The sequence below is a fragment of the Medicago truncatula genome, chromosome 1 (assembly GCF_003473485.1).
Source record: "Medicago truncatula cultivar Jemalong A17 chromosome 1, MtrunA17r5.0-ANR, whole genome shotgun sequence".
Taxonomy (NCBI): Eukaryota; Viridiplantae; Streptophyta; class Magnoliopsida; order Fabales; family Fabaceae; genus Medicago; species Medicago truncatula.
Genome location: NC_053042.1, coordinates 43,773,290 through 43,795,820, shown reverse-complemented (window position 1 = coordinate 43,795,820; position 22,531 = coordinate 43,773,290). Strand labels below are relative to the sequence as shown.

Genomic DNA, 22,531 nt, shown 5'->3' with positions numbered 1-22,531 from the left:
ATTATTAAAATGTTAAAGAAAGTATGAATTGACTGTGAAGTATGAAAGAATTTATAAATTGAATGCATTAAAGGTGAATTGAGGGACGAACGATATTTTGTATTAAAAACTGAAAAAACATTAAAAAAAAAAGAATATGTTGACAGTGGGATTTGAACCCACGCCCTTTCGGACCAGAACCTTAATCTGGCGCCTTAGACCAACTCGGCCATATCAACTTGTTAATATTTCTTCTGCGCGGAATGTTATTATTCATAACTTCATAAATTCTTTATAAAATAAGGAGCACTAGATAATAAAGTTGGCTCAATTTGCGAGTGACACCTTCTCCATAATATGCAGCTCACACTTACTAGTTACTAGTCCCTACCACTAGTCACACCATATTGTCTTATTACCATTTACATTGTGAAAGTTGCATGTGTATAGTACTACCCAACAATCAAAAACACGTTTCTTCCATATGTGTCTGTCCGTGATTAAAATATGGGTATATGACCCATTCACATACAACATATTATTATTAATCCAAAGTGACCCATGAACCTAATTAATATGAAGGAATACAAACATGCAAGAGAGAAGAGAAAACAATAGGGAAAATATTGGTAGACACATTCTTTTTTGTACCACTCTTCTATCACCATATGTGGCAGGGATATTTTAGTAAATTTATCACACTTTTTTTTTTATTTTAGTAATCTGACCATTCAAATATTAATTAAAAAATGTCAATGTACAAAACAAAGAAAAACCATCAAATCTTTCTTTGGTTAACACTTGCGCTGCGCATACTAGAGAGAGAGTGAGAGTCGCTCTGTAACAATGAATGATTGAGCAAAGAATGATTGGACAATCTAAAAATGATTGTGGCTTCATTCCGGCGTCGTCGATCAATGGATTTTCTTTTTCATATAATTTTTTGTTAACATATTAATCAGAATTTGGGTTTGAGTTTGTTGTTGATTATTCTACAAAAATTTCACTCCAATTTACTGTAAATGTTGTGGATTTATATTTGTTGTTATGCTGGGTAGAACGAGGAGAAACAATAAAAATGGGATCCAGATAAATGTTGGGTAGAAAATGAGTAACAAAGCAATTGTAAGGGATTAGCAAAACGTTTCAAAAAACAAGTGTTCACAAAAAAAAAAAAGTGATAAACCTGATTATTGGTGGAAAATAAGAAAGAAGACGGTATTTTCTCATCATGTTAACTTCTGTAAAAAAAAAAGAAAAAAAACAATTTTTTATGTTAAGTTATGTTTGAAATATCTCGGCCATTAGCTTGCTTAATTCAATGATCAACAATATTGTTGCAGAGACTGCAGTGTAGGAACTCGGCTGCTGAGGATGCAAACACGATTTCTGATTCTGATCAAAATAAAATATAGGCTTAAATATCATTTTCGTCTCTGTAATTTGGGCCCGTTTTGATTTTCGTCCTTGTAAAAAAAAAAAGTTTGAAAATCATCCCTGTAAAAAAAAATTGTTTGAAAAAGTCTCTGGCCCCACATTTTTTACGATATGGCATGGGTTTTGCCACGTGGCAGCCACGTAATTAAATTTATTTTTTTTTTTAAAGTTTTGAAAAATTATGAAAATAAATTCAAAAATCATTTAAAAAAATCGAAAAAAAACTGTTAAAATTAAATTTTCGACCATTAATTTTTTTTAATTTGAAAATTATATTTTTTTTTTCGAATTTTTTTTTTCAGAAATTTCAGATTTTATAATTTTAAAAAAAATAATTTTTTTTTTTGAAAATTATATGATAAAAATAATTTTAAATTTTTTTCAGATTTTTTAATTTTTTTTATATTTTTAGAATTTTAAAATTATTTTTAAAAAATTAATATTATGTGGCATGCCACGTGGCATAAGTTGCACAGTCAGCAACTGCCACATGGCAAAAACCATGCCACATCATAAAAAATGTGGGGCCAGGGACCTTTTTCAAACAAATTTTTTTTTACAGGGATGTAATTCAAAGTTTTTTTTTTATAGGGACGAAATTCAAAACCGACCCAAATTACAGGGACTAATATCATATTTAAGCCTAAAATATATTCCCAGCTTTTGAATCAGAACAAAAACAAATCTGTAAAGAGAAGGGGAGAAGAACGAGAAGGGGAAAGGCAGCTAGGATATAACACTGATATTTTATTATTTTAAATTAAATTGTGCCACATAAGAGGTGTATAAGAGTGGGATTGCCACATTAGGTGGTATACCTATCACCACTCAAAACAATACCTTAAAAAGATGCTTTGTCTAACATACACTGGTAACTTGTTCTTGTATCGTGCATAAGTCTTTTTCTCTATCATTAGATCAATAAACATTATCATATTTCATTTAATATAACGATAAGATTTATTGATTCAACGGTGAACACAACGATATACATAGTGCAAGACTTATCGTACCTTAGATATAACCTGCCTTAAGATTCCCCTATTGTTTGGTGTTTGGTTGGCTTTCTTTTCCTTGTTTAACCCTTTCAGAGTTTTAGTTTTACTTTTTACCCCCCAAATAATTTTACTATGCATCGTTGCTATAAAATATTTCATTTTAACAATTGTATAAAGAGTTCTATTAAACCTTTTAGAGAGTATTTTGGATTTCCATCCAAACCACTCACTAAATATTTAAGATTAGATGTTGAATTCTAAATTTTAATGATTCATTATGTGTAAATGAAGCACTTTTCATTTCTATTTCAACTAAACATAGTTTACTTACTTCATGCCTAAGAATTCATTTATCTATTCTTCAAATTCTTTCCCTAGAGTTCCTTAACATTATCATTATATTTTCATAGATTTAGGACCTATAAAAGTGTACTCAATGAAGGTCTCTCTAGTGGAACTGTTATATGGCCCCTAACAGCTCTCTAGAAAATAGGCAGGACATAAAAAGGTAGAGATGAAATTTTTAGAACTAAGAATTGTGAATCTCAGTATTTACAGATGCATATTCTGAATTCCTACCTAGTAACTATAACTAAGATGCTAACTCATACCATTGGTTTTTCTTAATATCTTTTAGTGTTTACTTTTATGCTAAAGACACCTCAGATTCATGTGCTCCACAAGGTAAAAAATACCTATCAACTTTGTCTTGTAGCATAACAATGTTTTATGTGAAAGCTGTGACATAAAAAAAGTACCAATTATCAACTACCACTAAAAAATTTGTGCCCACCACCACTTCTTATACACCCTTTTGTAAGTTCTATACTTCAATCATAAACTTCCTCAAGAACATTTCTCTCTCTCGGACACATTTCATTAAGAACTGCAAAAAGAGTACATCATAAATTAATTAATTTTTATCTATCATCATTTATGGCTTCCTTTTGGTCATTCTCATCAATATTCCTAGCCTTAATAGCATGCAATTGTTCATTAGCTTTGGCTTCTGCAAAAACCATGCATATTTCAACAATCTCAGCAGCACCAACTACATTACCAGAAGCTCCTCTCTTTTCTCCTGCAATGTCACCAGATATGGAGCCACTGTTTCCTTCCCCTGGAGGAGTTGCTTACTCTCCATCGGATTCTTCATTACCAACAATTCCTTCAAGTCCTAGCCCTCCAAATCCAGATATCTCAACTCATCAAGGTCCTGTTTCGGCTTTTCCACCATCCGAGTCTATGCCACCGGCTTTAGGCCCTTCTTCTCAGGGTTCATCTCTCCTAATGTATTCAATTTTACATCTTGCTATCATGTTAGTTTGTATAATTCAGCTTCATGGTATGTGATTACATGCTGATGTTTGTTTCTGCCTGTCTTCTAAAATCATGTAATAATAATGTTCTAAAAATTTAAGGCTAGTTAGTGAACATTTTTAAGTGTCTGTCTGATGAGTAATTTGAATGTAGAAATAATAAATGGAGGTAAATTTTTGTCATCGTTCTATCATGTCAATTTTTAATCTTAACTGTTCGATTCTAAAGGGAAAATGTCCCTGATAATTCAGAGTTTGACCGTGAGGTAAGTAAAGTCCGTCAAAGATAGTTCGGATAGATTCAAACTCCCGATAGGAACTGCAGAGCTGTGAGATATAAAACATGAGGTGTTTAAAGTTTGGCTCTTTATTTTTCAGTGTATGTTACTTTTTTTAGTATATTATAATTGTATATTCTTTTGATATCTCTTTATATGGCTTTAAAGTGGGGAATATACCATAGAAGTTAGCAATGCAGTGACAACTTCCTATTTATTTATAAAGATCGTTGGCTTTAGCAATCAATTGAACAATGAATGCTTTCCTCTGTGGCAGAAAAGAAGCTTTTAATGACTCTGCTTGTTGTGCACTTCACATTAAGATATAGGGGAAATTAAACTTTTGAGGCATGAAAAGGAGAGATGAATACAGGTATTAGACAAATAAATAAATAAATAAAATTGTAACATTTGGAATATTGTTAAGAATATTAATTAGTTCTGTAATAAAGTACACTAGGATTGGAAACATATTTTATTGATTTCTAGGCTACTATCATAAGGCACTAACATATTACATATGTATATATCATCTTTATAATATTGTTTAGAGAACTATATAGTATTTTAAACTAATTGAACCATATCTAGAGAGCTACAATACTAGGCTTATTCCTTGGAATCCCCTTAAGCAATTTCCCTGAGAATGTTTCAATAAGTTTGTTGAACTCAAATGGGGTCTTCCATTTCTTGGCAGATTCCTTAGCTATGAAGCTTCTCATTTTTACATTTTCCTGCTTCAGCATATCTATTGTTGAACTCAGCTGTCTTATTACCTCTATTTTCTCTTTGTCTTTCAGCTTCAGATCATTCTTCTGAGTCCTATTCTCTTCTCTAAAACTTTCTCTCTCTTCCATCAACATCATTACTTCATCACAAATGGTATATTCTCTAAAACTTTCTCTCTTTTTTGCTTCATTCTCTTTCTTGTGTCTTTCTAATTCTTCCCTCAACTTCATTACTTCATTGCAAATGGTATCTTTCTGCTTCAGTTCATCTCTCTGAGCTTCATTCTCTTCCCTCAACTTCACTACCTCATTGCATATGGTATCTTTCTCTTTGAGTTCAGCCTTTTGCGCTTCATTCTCTTTCTCGAGTCGTTCTATCTCCTCCTTCAACTTCATTAGTTCATTACTAATATCATCTTTGTGCTTCAGTTCAAGCTTCAGTGTTTCATTCCCTTTCTTGAGTTCATCTGTTTCTTCCCTCAGCTTCATTACTTCATTATTGATGGTACCTTTCTGCTTGAGTTCATTCTTCTGTGCTTCATTTTCTTTCTCGAGTTGTTTAATCTCGTCCCTCAACTTCATTACGTCATTACAAATGGTATCTTTCTGATTGAGTCCATCCTTCTGTGCATTATTCACTTTCTTCAGTTGTTCTATTTCTTCCCTCAACTTCTTTACTACTTCATTACTAATGGTCTCTTTCTGCTTGAGTTTGTCCTTATGCGCTTCATTCTCTTTTCTGAGTAGTTCTATCTCTTCTCTTAATTTCATTACTTCATCAAGAATGTCATCTTTCTGCTTGATGTGTTCCTTATGAGTTTTCTTCTCTTCACCGAGTCTCTCAGTTTCGCTTGTCAGCTTCATCACTTCATTTGCATCCACGGACTGAACTTCCTCTTCATGCTCAGGATCATCAATTTCCGATTTCACAGATTCCTCTACATCGCAACTCTCAGAATAGCTATCATACCCACGATCATCATCAAAACTCACCAACTTCTCTGGTTGAGAATGCTTAAGTGAAGCAGAAGGGGTGAGCAGGCGAATTCCGGATTCAGGCCTGACTTGATCAAACCGTTCAGCTAACAAGCGGTGTTTCCTATAGAAATCTTCAACCATGCTCACAAGCTCTGGCCTCTTCTTGTAAAACATCTCAGCTCTTTGTGCAAAGGAATCTGCATCTCCTTCAATTAATTTCAACATTGCCTTTGTCTTCTCATTCAGCTCTGCCATAAATAAACAACCATACACACATATTACTTAACAATAAATCACGTTAATTATTTACACTCTGGTATTTGTTCACAAATCACAAAAGCCTAGATACCATATGCAAATTGCATAGGGAAACAACCAAAAGATGTCAAGAGAAAAAAGGTTTTGAAAAGTAACACTCTTGAATGAAATAATAACAAAGGCCCATAACCTTTTCACTTTTAAATACTAGAAAATACTCAGTCAAAAAATGTCAAGAGAAAAAATGTTTTGAAAAGAAACACTCTTTGAAATAATAACAAAGGCTCATAACAGAACCTTTTCACTTTTTTCACTCGTGTTATATAAGTATCTCTTTTTGCCCATCTAACTTCTTTTGAAAAGGGGTTTTCTTTATTTCTCAAAGGTTCCCTCCACTAGAGAGGGAATCCCCTTCCAGACATCGTCGGACAGTAAATAGTAATACAGATACCTCTCTCAACCGGAATTTAAACGAAGGAGATGGTTTTCAAGTGTTTTTCAGTACAGAATCATGCGGGTCCAGAAATTTAATAGGAAACAAACAGACTTATATGGGTCTACATGAGAAAAAAAAGAATGATTGGTGAGATGGTCAATCATATGGTACTACTATGCCTTTATTACAAGGGTTAGACACAATCAACCAAAACATCATTGAATGCATTTCTTGCAAATCATCATTCATTTTCCATATCCAAAATTCCATGTGTTTGAACAAGAAGGTTAACCCAAAAAAATAGGCCAATCTAGTATTAAGTTGTTGCTTCTAATTTAGTACTAATTAATCAATATCAATTGCCTAATTCTTCACCAAAAACTAAAACAACCTAGCACCTATGAAGAACACCTATGAAGAACGGATATGGACACGGAAACGCCGACACCGCTAATAATTTTAGAAAATCACATAATTTAGTGTAATTGTATGTGTCGGTGTCGGACACAAGACACCGGGACATGTCTAATACAAGAAGTGTCCATGCTTCATGGCCTAACACTAATTAAAAATATTTTAAACAGAAACTCAAATGAATAAAAGGAAGGAAAGGAAGTGGATAGTATACCAGTAAGTGTAGATTGAAGCCATGCTGATCTTCTAACGGTGGTGTTGTCATCAAGCCACCACCAGTGTGACTGTGACGGTTGATTCTTCATCTTCATAGTACTTTCACTCATCTTCTTTTTCCTTACTGTTTCTTTACTTAGATATCACCAACAACAAAAACCTAATACATATATACAAAAAAGAAAAAAGTTAGTCAAAAGAAAATTTACTATAAGAGAAAAAACATTAAACAACATTGAATAGAATAGTAGTATACTTTCTCTTTTTTTTTTGAGCAAGAATAGTAGTATACTTGGGGAATTTATGTTGTCACTTTCTCATTAATAATTAGCACGTCGTAATCACAAAGGGCAAAAAAAATAAAATAGAAAGTGAGTCAAAAAAAAATCTGAATAAAAATGAGAAATAAATCAGGGATAGTAAGAATGAAAAGAACCAAAAACATCGAATTAACATGAAGGGACAAATGCATGAACCGACTTTTACACTGACACCGCCTCTTCGATTTTTACAAGACAGCACATAGAAAAACACAACAAAACAAAAAAAAAAAAAAAAACTTTCAAAAACTAAAATGATAAACATTAACACATACAAATAAATAAAAATGGAAACTTTTTCTATATTTTTGATTTAAAACGTTGACCCAGTTAAATAAAAACTTCAAGAATGGTACTAACATGAAGAAAAAGTAAAAAAGATACGATCTTTGCAATGTTAAGCTATGAATAAGAAGAAGAAGAAGAAGATAAGAGAAGCACCCACCTTAGTTGAATTGAACAAGAACAAAAGCAGAGAGCGGTAGAACAAGTAGAAGTGCAGTTTCTGTTTGGTTTTGAATGTGTTTGTTTTATTTGAGAGGGCTCAACCTGTGATGTTGTGACACGTGTGTTTGATATTGACAGTACCTATATCCTCGAGCTAAATGCCAATAGAATAGAATAGTCATTCATCAGTTACTAGAATAGAGAGAGATTCAAAAATTGTTTGACTTGGTGATGGGATTGAGCTTAGTTCACTACAGAACAAAGGTTTCAAATTCTAAAGGAGGGAAAAAATGCATGTTTTGTGGAATGGGATTAGTATTGATTTATAGTAGAATAATGCGGCTTAATATGGTGATTAAATTTATTAATTAAATTTTCATTACAAAAAAAAAATATGGAATGAATGTGGAGAAAAGGAAAACAGGAGGAGGAAGCGTGACTGTGGGCGTTGGTGGATGGATGTGAAATGCGCTCTTGTTGATGTTATGTTCATATGATTTTTGCCAATATATAAATTTGATTTAACCGTTGGAAGCAAAAGCAATGAGTCAAACATATCATCAAGAAACTTCCATCTATAACTTTGGTCAATAGTTGTCAATAAACTTCCATTCCATTTATACCTTGAGTCAAAAAGGAATTGTCAGAAATAAATATTAGTCAATAAAGTTCAAAAATAAGATAAAATTCAGAATTTGGTATCAATAATAATATGTGTTAGATAAGTTTTACATCCCTAAAATTATAGTGAATTTTGATTTTAATTTCTTAAACAACATGTTTACGTGCACCTAAAAAATGTTCTTGTTTTTGTCCTTAATGATTAGTTTATTATCTTCATATTAATCTGTCTAAATTATGTCGATCTACTATGTCTAACTTATATGCGTCCATATTACTTATTTAGGAAATGTCAACAACATCTCAAAATTATGACGATTAAGGACCAAAAATGAAAGGGAAAAATTTGAGAGGTTGGAAACATCTAGTTTTATTTTTTATGGATTAAATTCAAAATTTATATATTTTTAAGGATAAGAAAACTTATTTAACCCTAATATTAATAACGGGTTGCATTGAAAGGGTTTAGTTTTGATGGTTCATTAAAACGTTATTTATAATAGACGTAGATCCATTAGAACCACGTGATGATTTTTTTTAGGGATTTTACAAACTACTATAAACCGGTAAACCTATTGTGTTGGCGGCTATTTTCATTTGTTTTACCCTTTTGAAAGTAGACACTAAATTTTAATGCGAGGTTCATAGAAATTTGATGTTAATCTTTAGTTTTCACATCTTTGTGGTTTTTTATTATCTTGTCCTTCTTCAATTTGAAATTATCTCTATATTCTCTTCAATTTGATGGCAAAGCCAAAGATTAGCATGTGATTTTACTAATCTCAATTCAGAAATCGTTGTCTAGCTGAAAAGGGTAAAACATATGAAAACGACAGCCAACACAACAAGGTTATTTGTTTTATAGTTAGTGAAAAACCTAAGAAGTTCATCATATATGATTTAAATGGACCATCTAAACTAAACCGTTTCAGATAAGAATATAATGGTCATAAGATAGACTAGATTTTTAAAGGCCATCTAAAATAAACCCTTTAAAAAAAATTGACTATATTAAAAAAAGTTTAAATGTGTCATTTGTTCCTGCACTTTCATCAGATTTTGGCATTGATCCCTGCACTTTTTTTTGTTTGGCATTGGTCCCTGCACTTTATAAAAATATTGGTTCCTCTGTTAACTTTCTGTTAAAAAAAAAAACACAAAACCAACGGAGTGCCACGTGACCCAATCATTTCACGCCAAATGGCACCAATATCAATATTTTTACAAAGTGCAGGGACCAATACCAATAGTTTTGTGTTTTTTTTTTAACAGAAAGTTAACAGATGGATCAATACCAATATTTTTACAAAGTGCAGGGACCAATTCTAAATAAAAAAAAAGTGTAGGGACCAATACCAAAATCTGATGAAAGTGTAAAGACTAAAGACATATTTAAACCTTAAAAAAATCGTAGAATTGGAATAAACAATGATTCTATTAAAACTGAACCCTTTTTTATAAAGTGTATTAAAAAAAGGATCGGTGTGTTTTTTATTCTTCTGGTTGATGTTCGTGCAAAAACCATTTTTGTATGTGAATTGAACGATAAAACAACAATTGCAATTTAAAGCATCATGTATTCTCAAAGAGAGGTTCTAAAATTTGTAGAAAAGACAATGTAGTTGAAAAGAAAAAAAAAGTGATTTGTTAAGAAAGGGGTGTTGTGTTAGGAATGAAGAAAGCATGAGACTCGAGAATAGGAAATCATATTCGTGTTAAGTTATCGATTTGGACATGTTTTTTTTTTGTGGTGGTCGGGATTCGAACCCCAGACCTTGTATATATTATGCATTGTTCTTACCAACTGAGTTAAGCTTGCGGAGATGATTTGGACATATCTACCCATGATGAATATTGTTTTGATTTTTTTAATTTCAACGATTTGGAGTAGAAATATGATATGATATCTCTAGATTTTAAATTTATGAGTTTATTGATTTTTAATTTGAAGATCATGAAAAAGAAGATGAACAATCCAACTTTTAGGTGATTTATTTTCTTAAGTCTATAGTAGATACAATTTATAATAGCTCTATTTCTTAAGATTTGAATTTGAATCCTGATTTAAAGGATCAAAGTTTACTTGTTCAATAGTCGAACTCAAGTTTATCATACTCTTTCCCTTGATAAACATGGTTCAAGACAAAAAAAACACTGTTTCTTGAATTTGTTTAAGATTTGTTATACCAAATATGAATTTGCCTAAAGAATCAACTAAGAATTTATTTAATTAATGTATTTGTATTGAAGTATCTTTAGTTTTATTATAATTGTTTTACCTGATTTTTATGTTTCAATGTAAATAACATGAATACTCCACTATAATCAATATTCAATCTCGTAAAAGAAAATCATCTTAATCGTATATAAAGTTAAGATTGAAAACCAAATGTCAAATTTTATCTTCAAATGCTGAAATCATCCGAGGAGAAGTAAGGATGATTCACTGAACAATTTTATGTAAGATTCAAACAATAGCAATAGAGTCACTTTTTACAATAAAGTGATAAAAGCCCCTTTGACTCGTAATCTCAAACCCAGGTGGATTATTGAAACATGCTTGTCTCTTGTATTGTAGCATGTGTAAGTTTAGTTTTATCGAATCAATTATTTATAAATGTGTTTGATAATGTTTTATTTATGTTTTTTTGGTACAAGGTTTTTTAGGCATATTAATGAGATGTATATTTTTGTAAATGTAAGTTTCGTTAACATAAGAGTTGTGGAATGGTTCAGGTTTCCTATGTGACAAAGGTCAATATACTTAGTGGGCTTTTAGATTAAGACAAATGTCAAATACAAGGCCCACATAGTTATTTTGCAAAACCTTATTTGTCAAATACCTTATAGATTATTTTACATTAGACTTATCAAATACTCTTCGAAGACAAGAGTCCCTTGCAAAGAGAAACCCTAGTCAAACTATCATCGCAAAAGTTGCATTGATCGTGTTGTTGCAAAGGTTTCGTTGGGGACCTAGATGGGGAAAATGCAATTTTGCCTATGGATTCGACTAATTGTGTTTTCTAGTGAGGATTGTACGAGGATCTTTAAAGAAGCCGCTTTATTAGTATTTGAAGATGATTGAAACTACTCCTGCTACACACTCTGTGCATAACAGGTATATTTTAATGTTCAATTTTTTTAATTTCCGGCCTCCAAAATCCATACATATCTAATGCCCCCCATTTCAATAGCTTCAATTAAGAAGTCTTTGAGTCATTTGGTAAATGACTTTGTACTTTAGTGAACCAGATCCTTAATGTTGATCAAAATCCCGATGAGGGAGAAGGGAGGGAGGGAGGGGGGTGGGTAGCTGAATTAATTTGAGATAAGGGTTAAAGGAGTTGAAAGTTTTGGGTTCAAACTCGAATGAATGAATAAAAATTAATCTAATTAATTACTAATATTTTCCATTGAAATAAATGTTGAACAAAACCAAATTTTTGATCAATTCAAGCTAACTAGTTTTTCGTCCTACGAAGGACTAAATAGTTTTTGTGTACCAAGATTGGTCACAATCCCAACTATATATTGATGTGTATTTGGAATTTTAAATTGGAAATTGCTCTTTACAAGTTCTAAAATTGCTTTCACGTACCCAAAAATTGGCTTATCATCCCCAACGACAGTTAACCGCTCATTCCTAAGATAATTGTTAAGGAGCGGACAATAGTTAGTCGCTTTTGGAGGCACTAAAGGTAATTTTGGGCACATGAGAGCAATTTCAAAAGCTTAAAGAGCAATTTCCTTCTAAATTTATGCTTTAAGAAAGAAACTGTTGGTGCATTGGATTGAATATTAGCATTTCGATTTGGACCAAAATCTAGTTATGTGATAGGGTCGTGTTGTTGAAGCTTATTGGCCTTAATTCGCATCCAGTATATACTCAGGTTTCTCACATTCTAAACAACAACTATATTTACTTTGGATATGATTTTTGATTAACTCTATGTTTGGCCACAATATTTGACATAAATGGTTGATTTTATTTTTTTTATTTAATCGTACATAATTTAGAAGGCTGTGAAGCATGAATGATATTTGATATGATGTGCTTACCGCTTCCACGGTAATGAATTTATAGATACCACTCACATTTGAGTTGCAGGAAGATGACAATTTATTTGGCACATTAATACTCCACTAAATGTAAAGAATTGGTATTGTTGGATGCAAAAAAAATTATTCCAACTAAGTCAAGGCTGCAAGATCGTGGGGTGAATGTCCCTCTTAACTGTGTTCTTTGTGATGGAGTTTGGAGGACAACTTTATTTGTTGTTCGTGTGTCGAAACAAGGTTTGTTGTGGGCAAAGATGCTCATGGAATATCAGGCAATCATTTATGAGAAGGTGTGACAAATTTGGCCCAAAATCTAGTTATGTGATAAGGTAATGATATTGAAGCTTATTGGTCTTAATTCGCATTGAGTATATACTCAAGTTTCTCACATTCTAAAACCAACAACTATATCTAGTTTGGATATGATTTTTGATTAACTCTATGTTTGGCTACGATATCTGACATAAATGGTTGATTCTGTTTTTTGATTTAATCGTACATGATTTAGAAGGGTGAGAAGCATGAATAATATTTGATATGATGTGCTCATTGCTTTCACGGGAATGAATTTATAGATACCACTCACATTTGAGTTGCAGGAAGATGACAATTTATTTGGTATATTAAAACTCCACTAAATGTAAATAATTAGTATTGCTGGATGCACAAATTTACCTTCCAACTAAGTCGTGGCTGCAAGATCGTGGGGTAAATGTCCCTCTTAATTGTGTTCCTTATGATGGAGGTTTGGAGGACAACTTTATTTGTTGTTCGTGTGCCTAAACGAGGTTTGTTGTGGGCAAAGATGCTTATGGAATATCATGCAGCCATTTATGAGAAAGTGTGACAATATCTGTGAAATAAGTCTTGAAGCTTTGCAACAACTTTATGATAATCTTTCTAATGTATGCGCACTGATGGTATTTAGATACTGAGGCAGCACACCATGGTTTAGAACCAATCAATAGATACACCTCAACAAGTGTAGAACCGTGTCGTTCATGTTTTATAAGAATGGTGTCTTGGCCAACATGTTCGACTATATTTGAGCAACAATGTTGTGCATATTAGCCAAGTGAGACATATCAAACCAGTACATGGAAGATTAAAATGCAACATTGATGTTTTGTTCTCTACTCATCGTAATCGAGTAGGTATAAGCACATGTTTTAGCTAACTAACAATGAAGTTATCTTCAAAGCTGAGTGGATTTCCCATCATGTGCAATTGACGAAGGTGAAGCTTATGGGCTCCTACTTGCTTTGAAACGGGTGCACAATCTTCGATTGGAATCAATAATTTCGAGTTAGATTCTAAACGAGTTGTCGATTTGATTAAGAGTAAGAAAGACAAATACAATATCTCAGAATTCCGTGTTAATTTAAACAAGAATAGACATGTATTCACCGGGGAAGAAAAAAAATAAGAAATAGATTTTGTAGAACATAAGCCCGAAACCCATTGGATAAGTCCCAACCCAACAAGCCCACACAAGTACACTACATTACCCTCAATCTCATCACATAAGTCATAAGAATATTCCTCCCTTCTTCTCTACCCTTTGCCGTTTCTCACTTTACTCTGCCTCTTCTCTCCTTTCCCCGCACTCTCTGCAACAACTCAAACCTCAATTTCTGTTGTTCAATCACTCTGATGGAAGAAGGGTAGTGAATTTCTGCGATTTTCGTCAAATTTCTCGGTTTGTTTACTTGATTTCACATTGCATCCATTTTAATTTTCAAAATTCACCCTGATGGAAATTAGTTTTTGTACATGCAATTGTGGTTACTCATAGTGCTCAATTTCATCAACAAAATATAATTTTTCTGTTAAAAATTTGATTTTTATTCATGAGCTATGGTTTAGAAGAATTGGGTGAGTTAATTTAGTAGAATTGAGGAATTGGGTGGAGTTGGAATTAGGTTAACGATGTCATTTAGGAGTATGATCATGGATAGGAAGGGATTTGACGTGAAATTCGGGTATGGTATGAGATCAAGATCACAGTCACACTGTGATGTTAATGTTATTGCCGATGGTGCTTTGGTGATTGATGATGGGTTGAGTCAGAGTTGTTGGGCTAACATGCCCCATGAGCTTTTGAGGGATGTGCTTATGAGAATTGAGGTTTCAGATGATACTTGGCCGACTCGGAAGAATGTTGTCGCGTGTGCCGGTGTTTGCAGGAGTTGGAGAGAAATCGTGAAGGAACTTGTTAAGCCTCCTCAATTGTCCAGCAAGTTGACATTCCCTGTCAACTTGAAGCAGGTAGCACTTGTCTCTATCTCAACTTATCTTTTATTTTTTTCAGCTGCAAACTTGTTGTTCTTTTGTGACTTGTAGCTTTATGAGTTAAGCTCAGAGAAGTTTTTGATTGACTAGACATCCTTTTTGAGCTGAATTGGGTTTGTTTTCTTGACAGTAGTATGTGTGATCTTGATGACTATACTTTACTAACTTGAGAAAGGTTGATGAGTTTACTTTAGATGTTTTGCAAATGTTGTTTACTGTTTGATGCCATTCTCATGTTGGTTGTTGCGTGGTGCAGTGAATTCCCAACCCACACCTCATTCAAAGAGAGGAGTTAGTGAGAGAGCAAGAATGATTGTTGGCTCTGGCACATTTTTGTAAATGAAAGCCAACAATCATTCCTGCCCTTTCACTAACTCACTCTTGTTGAGTGAGGTTGGCTTTGGCGTATTTTTGTTAATGAACAATTTTGTTTACAAAAATACATCAAAGCCAACAATCATTCTTGTTCTCTCGCTAACTCACTCTTTTGAGTGAGGTGTGGGTTGGGAATTCACCGCACCACGCAACAATCAAAGTAACAGCCCACCCCTCAATCATACCTGCTCAACAAATATGGGTTTTATTGATTTTAATTTCACCAATGCAAGAGTAGCATCAAATAGTATACAAAGTACAAACAATATTTGTAAAACATATCAACTCATCAACATTTCTCAAGTGAAGTATAGTCATCAATTCAAGATCACACATAGTGAAAAATATAACGAAACTACTTTCAATTTAACCAAACCATTTCAGCTCAAAAGGATGTATAGTTTCTTCGACTAGCTTCCCTGTGAATAGTGACATTGGTGTCCTAAGGATAATATGTACACCATTGCCTGTAACTCGATATAGCATTGAATTTTGATACACTTTTTTCTACTAAGATGCAAAGGTTTCATCTAATGTGTGTAGTGCTGAATAGACTTGTTTTTTCATCTTTCTCAACTTTTGTTCAATTGGGAAAACAAACTCCAATGTAACATGAGTTTAAGCATGAAACTATTGTAGTTTTATTCTTAATTTCTTATCACACAAAGGAAACACAACTATATCTAAATTGAACATTAGTATTATCTATAAATGACTTATTATTTTCATCATGCAGCCTGGTCCAAGGGGCTCTCTCATTCAGTGCTATATTAAACGAAATCGCGGTGACCAAATTTATTATCTTTTTCTCAGTTTGAACCAAGGTGAGTGCTACCAGAGATTTAAATTTAAGATGTGTGGTATAATGTGTTCTATATTTTGTGACACATGGGTTGGACTGGGTGTTACTCATTTTACCTTGTAACCTCAACTTGTATGATATTAAGAGAATATATCTCATCTCTTTATCTATGTTGCCTTTGATGCATTTGTAATGTTGATTTGATTTTGCAGCCTCAACTGATGACGGCAAGTTCCTTCTTGCTGCACGCAAGTGTCGACGTGCAACCCACACTGACTATATCATTTCTCTAAATTTGGATGATGTATCAAGAAGGAGTAGCACCTATGTTGGGAAGTTGAGGTATTTTAGTTGACCTATGAGTCTATGACATGACTTGTTAATTATTACCTATTACCTTCTAGGACTGAAATCACTTTTTGGTTCATTGGTAACAGATCAAACTTTCTGGGCACCAAATTTACAGTGTATGATGCACACCCTCCAGTTTATGGAGACAGATTTGCAAAGTCCCGCACCACCAGGCTAAGTCTCAAGCAAGTGTCTCCGAGAGTTCCTGCAGGAAACTATCCCATCGTGCATGTCTCATATGATCTGAATGTTTTGGGCTCTAGGTATTAGTTTTTTCACTTGACGTATCTCTCTTTAGATAAAGAGAATACTGTGGTCTGGAAATCATTAGATGAAAATAGCTGTTAATTTTTTTCCTGTTATTGATTGTTTCTTAGTTTCCTTTCAAGAGTTGGCTCTATTTCCCTGCAATTGAATTCTTATTTAGAATAACTACAAGTTAGTTAACCAAATATTAACAGGGGCCCTAGGATTATGCAATGTGTTATGGATGCCATCCCTGCCTCAGCTGTTGAACCTGGAGGTGTGGCCCCGACACAGACTCAATTTCTTCATAGCAGAGCTGATACTTCTCCATCTATCCCGTTCTTCAGATCAAAATCAACCCGCTCAGAGAATCTCCAATCAGCAGCACCTTTGATAAGTCAAAATGATGGGGAGCTGGTGTTAAAAAACAAGGCTCCTAGGTGGCATGAACAACTCCAATGCTGGTGTTTGAACTTCAATGGACGTGTGACAGTCGCTTCAGTTAAAAATTTCCAGCTGGTTGCTTCTCCTAAAAATGGAGTTTCTGAGGAGGCCCAGGAAAATGTCATTCTGCAGTTTGGAAAAGTCGGAAAGGATGTGTTCACCATGGATTACCAGTATCCAATCTCTGCCTTTGAAGCATTTGCAATATGCCTTAGCAGCTTTGACACCAAGATTGCTTGCGAGTGATTGCTGGAACAGGCAAGTATTCAAAGTGCAACAAGATTGTAGTATTTGATTCAATTTAACAATTTTAAAGTTGCTCATTGATGTGATCGTTGGGATTAATGAAGGCTGACATAGTTGCTGATTTTACTTGGCAGGTTTTAGCCGATTGGAATCGGCCCTCACAGTATTGCAGGTCTGATATAGGCAACATGTCTGCTTTCTGTTTAGTCCAACCCGGCTTCATAGTCTCTCCCCCTTCCCCCTTCTCCCTTTTATTTTGTATATAAGTGACTTGTGTGCATTATATTTAACAAACATGGAACATATGTTGTATTTTGTGTTTTAGTTTGCGAACCAACTTATGTTTTTTTGGCCATGAGATTGTAGACAACGACCTTAGATGCAATTGGTCTGTGAACTTGCCAGTTGTGTCTGTTTGATGGCTTTTGGTTTTCAGAATGTATGTACTTGCCTGCTTTTGTTGCTACATTCCTTTCAAAGATTATCCAATATTCAATTGGTACAAAGTTTGCTCCCAAGTCTTTGTTGTGTTATTTGTAGGTCTGCGTGCAACAAATTGCTAAATGCTAACTGATAAGAATCGTTTCTTAACTAATGACGTTAAGGTATTCAAATTCAGTTGTAATTTAGCTTGTGTGCATACGGTGTTTTTATGTGTGCATATTGTTTTTCTTTTCAATTCATTTAATTTATCATCATTTGGTGTTTTTTTTATTAGGAAAATGTTAAAAAACATCTGTTATTCAAAGTGTGTTTTCTGTTTTAAAACTACTCTATTGAGATATAAACATGTTTTTTACAAAGTAAACAAGCTTCTTAATGTTCTGATCAAAGAAAAAGAAAAATGACAAGCTTCTAAATCTTTTTTTTTTTTTTTTTGAAGGAAAGCTTCTAAATCATAGAATGTGGTTTTCAAACTTTACGGCCATACATCAATGCTGTCAATTTGTTTTAACATGAAGCAATGCTATGTATGCTTATTTTGGATTATTTTTCAATTTATGGAAGTTTTTTTTTTCCGTATAAGTTAGAATACGGGTGTGTTTGCATTGTCTTTGAGCTTATGAAAAATAGTTTATGTAAATAAACAAGGTTTTATGTTAATTTATAAGTTCTCATTATCTTTATAAATTTCCCTAAAAAAAGATTATCTTCATAAATTGTTTTTTCATAAACTAATTTGACAAGTTTATGTATAATACAGAAAAATTCATTTATTTACATATCATAAGTTGTTTTTTCATTAACTACTTTGACAAGCTTATGAATAATACATAAAAATTCATTTATTTGCATATCATAAGTTTTTTCATAAACTATTTTGACAAGCTTATGAATAATACATAAAAGTTCATTTATTTGCATATCATAAGTTGTTTTTTCATAACTACTTTGACAAGCTTATGAATAATACATAAAAACTCATTTATTTGCATGTTTTGTTTAAGCTGAAAAATAAGTCAATTCAAATGAGCCCTAAATTTATGTAAATTCTTCCTCTTTAGTCTAACTTCCGAAGTCGCATCCAATTTCACAAATCTTTTGGCCTATTTGGCCACACAAGTAGTAACATGATCCTTTGGACATTTCATAAATTAGTAGTATTAAGGCTGTGTTTGAAAAAAGATTTGAAAGATAGTCTATATTCAGAGATACTTCTTTCTTTCTTTGTAATGAGTCCTTATAGTTAGAGTATGATATTTGAACGTAAAAAATTGAACAAATTATATGACAACTTATAAAGAATGATTATAAAGATCTCGAGTTGTTTTTTGCGTGATTTTATATCTTGTCGCATAAGTTTCCGAATTTTGATGTTAAAATATCGATACTTCTATAGTTAAGGATAGATGAAGTAATGTATTAGTTAATTGTGTCATGCATGGTACGTAGGTGGAAGCAATGGAGAAAAATAATTTGAAGAGCATCACGTCACGTACATTAATTCAGATTTATTTAAAAAGAAATTATCTGAAAATAGAAGGAAATTCAGGCGGTGTGGTCTTTGAATTAGACTAAAGCTTCTTGTCGGTCCTTTCTTGTCTCTTATTCATTTGTGTTTGGTCATTATTCTGTCCTTTTTCATTTACAACCAAATCTAAAAATTTAGGTTCTTTTCTTTTTCTTTATTTTTAATATGAAAACGGAAAATCTTTATTGTATGAATTCTCCTTAAACACTTGCTCCCTCCGATCACTATTATAAGTAAAAATTTACTTTTTAGATTCATTCAATAAATAATGTATGTAGTCTATATATAAACCATATACATCATTTATTAAATGAACCTAAAAAGTCAACTTTTGCGTCCCTTAATCATAACGCGGTTTTACATTAATGTTAGTGGACGTTAACATTTTTGGCATACTCTTCACGGTGACGCCAACAACACACCGCGTCAGTGTACAAAATGGTGCACATAAAATGTTGTCCTCACATCTCCGTGAGTTTAACTCAGATGGTAGGGATATCGTATGTTATATACAGAAGCAGTGGTTCGAACCTCGGTCACCCCACTTCTCCACAATTAAATTGTGTGAGCTCTTGCCAACTTAGAAAGAAAAAATGCTGTCCTCATTCATGCCAATAATACCGTCATCATCACCAACCGTTTTTCAACTCTCCTCAATTTAAAAAGTAGTACGAAAAAAATTCCTTCTTACGATACTTTCAACCAAACTTAACCATATCCTTGCAATTCAAAGTACAGATTCAAGATTTAAAACTCAAGATAGTAGATAGACTTCATTGAGCTTTTAGTTTGTACAACGTGTGATTTTGATCTTTCAAGTTCTTTTGGCAATTGTAGTTTATGGTTAACTTATTACTGAATCCGTAGTATCATTTTATTAAAATATTTGAGACTCGACTATTTAATTTTAAGATTTAAAATAACTCAAAATAAAAAATTGACAATCAGAAGAATTTAATAGGATGTTGGATGATTAGGGCTTTAAGAGAAGAAAATTCAGGACTTTGTTTAGTTAAATTTGACATTTTAGTTGGCAAGTTTTAAGTGAAATGGTACTTAGATAAATATTAATTGAATTATATTTTATTTTTAGAAACAAATTGAGTTCTAATTTATTTTAATGGATTATTCTAAAAATTGAAAAGTTGAAGGATCAAAATTGCTCAAAAAAGACTAGTGACTAAAATTACACATAATCTAAACTAGAAGGATAAAAATGAAGGGATATATGCAAGAGTTGATGTTCGAACTTTGAATTTCTTATTTATTCACTTTAAGGTGTAAAATTTTGACCATTAAACTATTTGATTAAAAATAAAATGTTGTAAAACTTGAAAGAAATAGCATGTTGTTCAATCAAAGAATTATGTGTGTGTGCTCTCTCTCTAGGCAAGGACTCTTAGGCCTAAAGGATTTATTTGGGCCTAACGAATTCAAACAAACATAATCAAGGATTCAAATTTGAAAATTATTTTTCCCACTTCAAACAAAGCTAAGAAACACCATGAAATGATAAGTTTAACCCCAACAACAGTTAACTGCTGCTGAATTTTAACCGACGGTAGTTAACTACCGATGTAATTTAGGGTTAAACTTGTCATTTCACAGTGTTTATTAACTTTGTATGAAGTGGAAAAAGCAATTTTGTTCAAATTTACCTATCAAAGTATGATTCTATGAGAAACAATGTTGGTTACTCGTCGAGTTATTTTATCAAAAAAAAGTTTAAATAAGAGAAAATCAAAATATGATAAGAGACTATTCAAACCGGTTAGGTTTCAAGCTCCAAAAAAACAAAGTTTCAGGCTGGATTAAAAAAATTCTCTCTTAAAAAGTTTTTTTTTTACGTTTATCTCATAAAAAGTTGATTTGCTTAATCTTTTTGAATTAGATAGTATAGAAATAATTTTCTAGTCCCTTTTAAAAAAGATTGATTTTTGGTCCTACATAAATCGTCTGGTACAACCTGATAATAATATATTTCCATAAATATATTAATTCATTAATTCTCATAAATTAATTTTCTTATTACAAAAGTTGATTTATGTTTGTAAAAACAGTTTCTAACAATCATATATTGATTTTTGAGGATTCAAATATCTAACAAATATCACAAAATGATTGAAAATATATAAACACATGACAACAATTATATAAGGTTTGTACCCAAAAAAAAAAAAACAATTATATAAGGTTTGATTTTATCCCTCAATTTTTTAGGAAAAAAAGGTTATGGTACTTTGAAGAACACTTGGAATGTAAGTAAAACATATCTAATATTGTTCTAATTAGAGATTAAACTTGGATGTTGTTGATTGTGAACTAATTTTGAATTTAATTTAAAATTGAGAATTTCATATTTGATTTATTAATTTAAGTGTTACAAACTTTAATTAAATTAAATAAAGGATGAAACACAAATAATATTAAATAAATCATATACAATTGATATTCCTCATTCTAATGTATTAAATATGTCTCATAGAGTTATGCATATCAATCGGCAAAAACACCACCAACCAACTACATGGAAGTTAATTATCAAATAACACCACCATCGAATTACATGCATGAATTTTAAATCAATTCTACCTAATTCTTCATATATTAAAAATGAACTTCGTACATATCATATGATAATTGATATTATACATGTTAGCTAGAAGAATAAAATGATTGTAAAGTCTAACAAAGTTTATATTCATGTATTGGGTATCTATTATTTATCAAATAATAACAGATTTTTATATAAATAAACACATAAAATTTCTTAATATTCTATTTTTTTGGGACAAATTATAATGATTTCAATTATGAAGAACGTAAACTATTTGGAAGAGGTGAAGAGAGAGGTTGAAGAGAGAGAGAGAGAGATTGAAGAGAAATCCAACACATCTCTTATTTCGAAGAGGTAAGAAAGAGAGAAGAGAGAGTTAGAACATGTGGGCCCCCACCCTTTTTACAATCTTCACACATGAGCGAAGAAATGGGAGAGAGATGCCACTTATTATTGCTTTTCCAATTCTACCCTCCCTTTGTGTCATAAAAGACAAAAAAATGATTTTGCTTTTACGGTTATACTGTTGGCTATGTTCTTCTTGACTTCTATTTCCATTGTTTTATTTTTTTTAACAGGCGTTGTTTAGGGTAGCCGTTGGATTGGATGAGCACACAATAAATGAAGTACACTTGATTATTTCTCATTTGTTTATCTTCCTCTCGTATTTCTCTTCTGCATGCTCCCTCTATAATCTCATCCTTCCACCATTTGCTTCTTTCTCACAATATCAACACTTTTAAGTGCAAAATTTC

The 22,531-nt window shown here is 32.3% G+C and overlaps 3 protein-coding genes and 1 non-coding gene across 4 annotated transcripts; 2 read left to right on the top strand and 2 right to left on the bottom strand.

Annotated features, from left to right (window-relative positions):
• Positions 1-137: 137 nt before the first annotated feature.
• Positions 138-218, bottom strand: TRNAL-AAG (transfer RNA leucine (anticodon AAG)). The gene has a single exon. It is a non-coding gene; the product is annotated as a tRNA-Leu (tRNA).
• Positions 219-3,187: 2,969 nt separating this feature from the next.
• Positions 3,188-3,961, top strand: LOC25484784 (classical arabinogalactan protein 26). Its single transcript, XM_024783967.2, has one exon. The coding sequence runs from the start codon at positions 3,351-3,353 to the stop codon at positions 3,765-3,767; it is 417 nt and encodes a 138-aa protein (XP_024639735.1). The 5' UTR covers positions 3,188-3,350; the 3' UTR covers positions 3,768-3,961.
• A 549-nt stretch (positions 3,962-4,510) lies between these two features.
• On the bottom strand, positions 4,511-8,019 carry LOC25484783 (protein NETWORKED 4B). Its single transcript, XM_013613770.3, has 3 exons — positions 7,807-8,019; positions 7,040-7,201; positions 4,511-5,965 (listed from the first exon to the last, which is right to left on the bottom strand). Exons 2-3 carry the CDS (start codon positions 7,149-7,151, stop codon positions 4,599-4,601), a joined length of 1,479 nt encoding a protein of 492 aa, XP_013469224.1. The 5' UTR covers positions 7,152-7,201; positions 7,807-8,019; the 3' UTR covers positions 4,511-4,598.
• A 5,943-nt stretch (positions 8,020-13,962) lies between these two features.
• On the top strand, positions 13,963-17,765 carry LOC25484782 (tubby-like F-box protein 3). The gene is made up of 6 exons (XM_013613769.3): positions 13,963-14,759; positions 15,895-15,982; positions 16,173-16,302; positions 16,398-16,574; positions 16,773-17,259; positions 17,382-17,765. Exons 1-5 carry the CDS (start codon positions 14,421-14,423, stop codon positions 17,245-17,247), a joined length of 1,209 nt encoding a protein of 402 aa, XP_013469223.1. The 5' UTR covers positions 13,963-14,420; the 3' UTR covers positions 17,248-17,259; positions 17,382-17,765.
• The last annotated feature ends 4,766 nt before the right edge of the window (positions 17,766-22,531 follow it).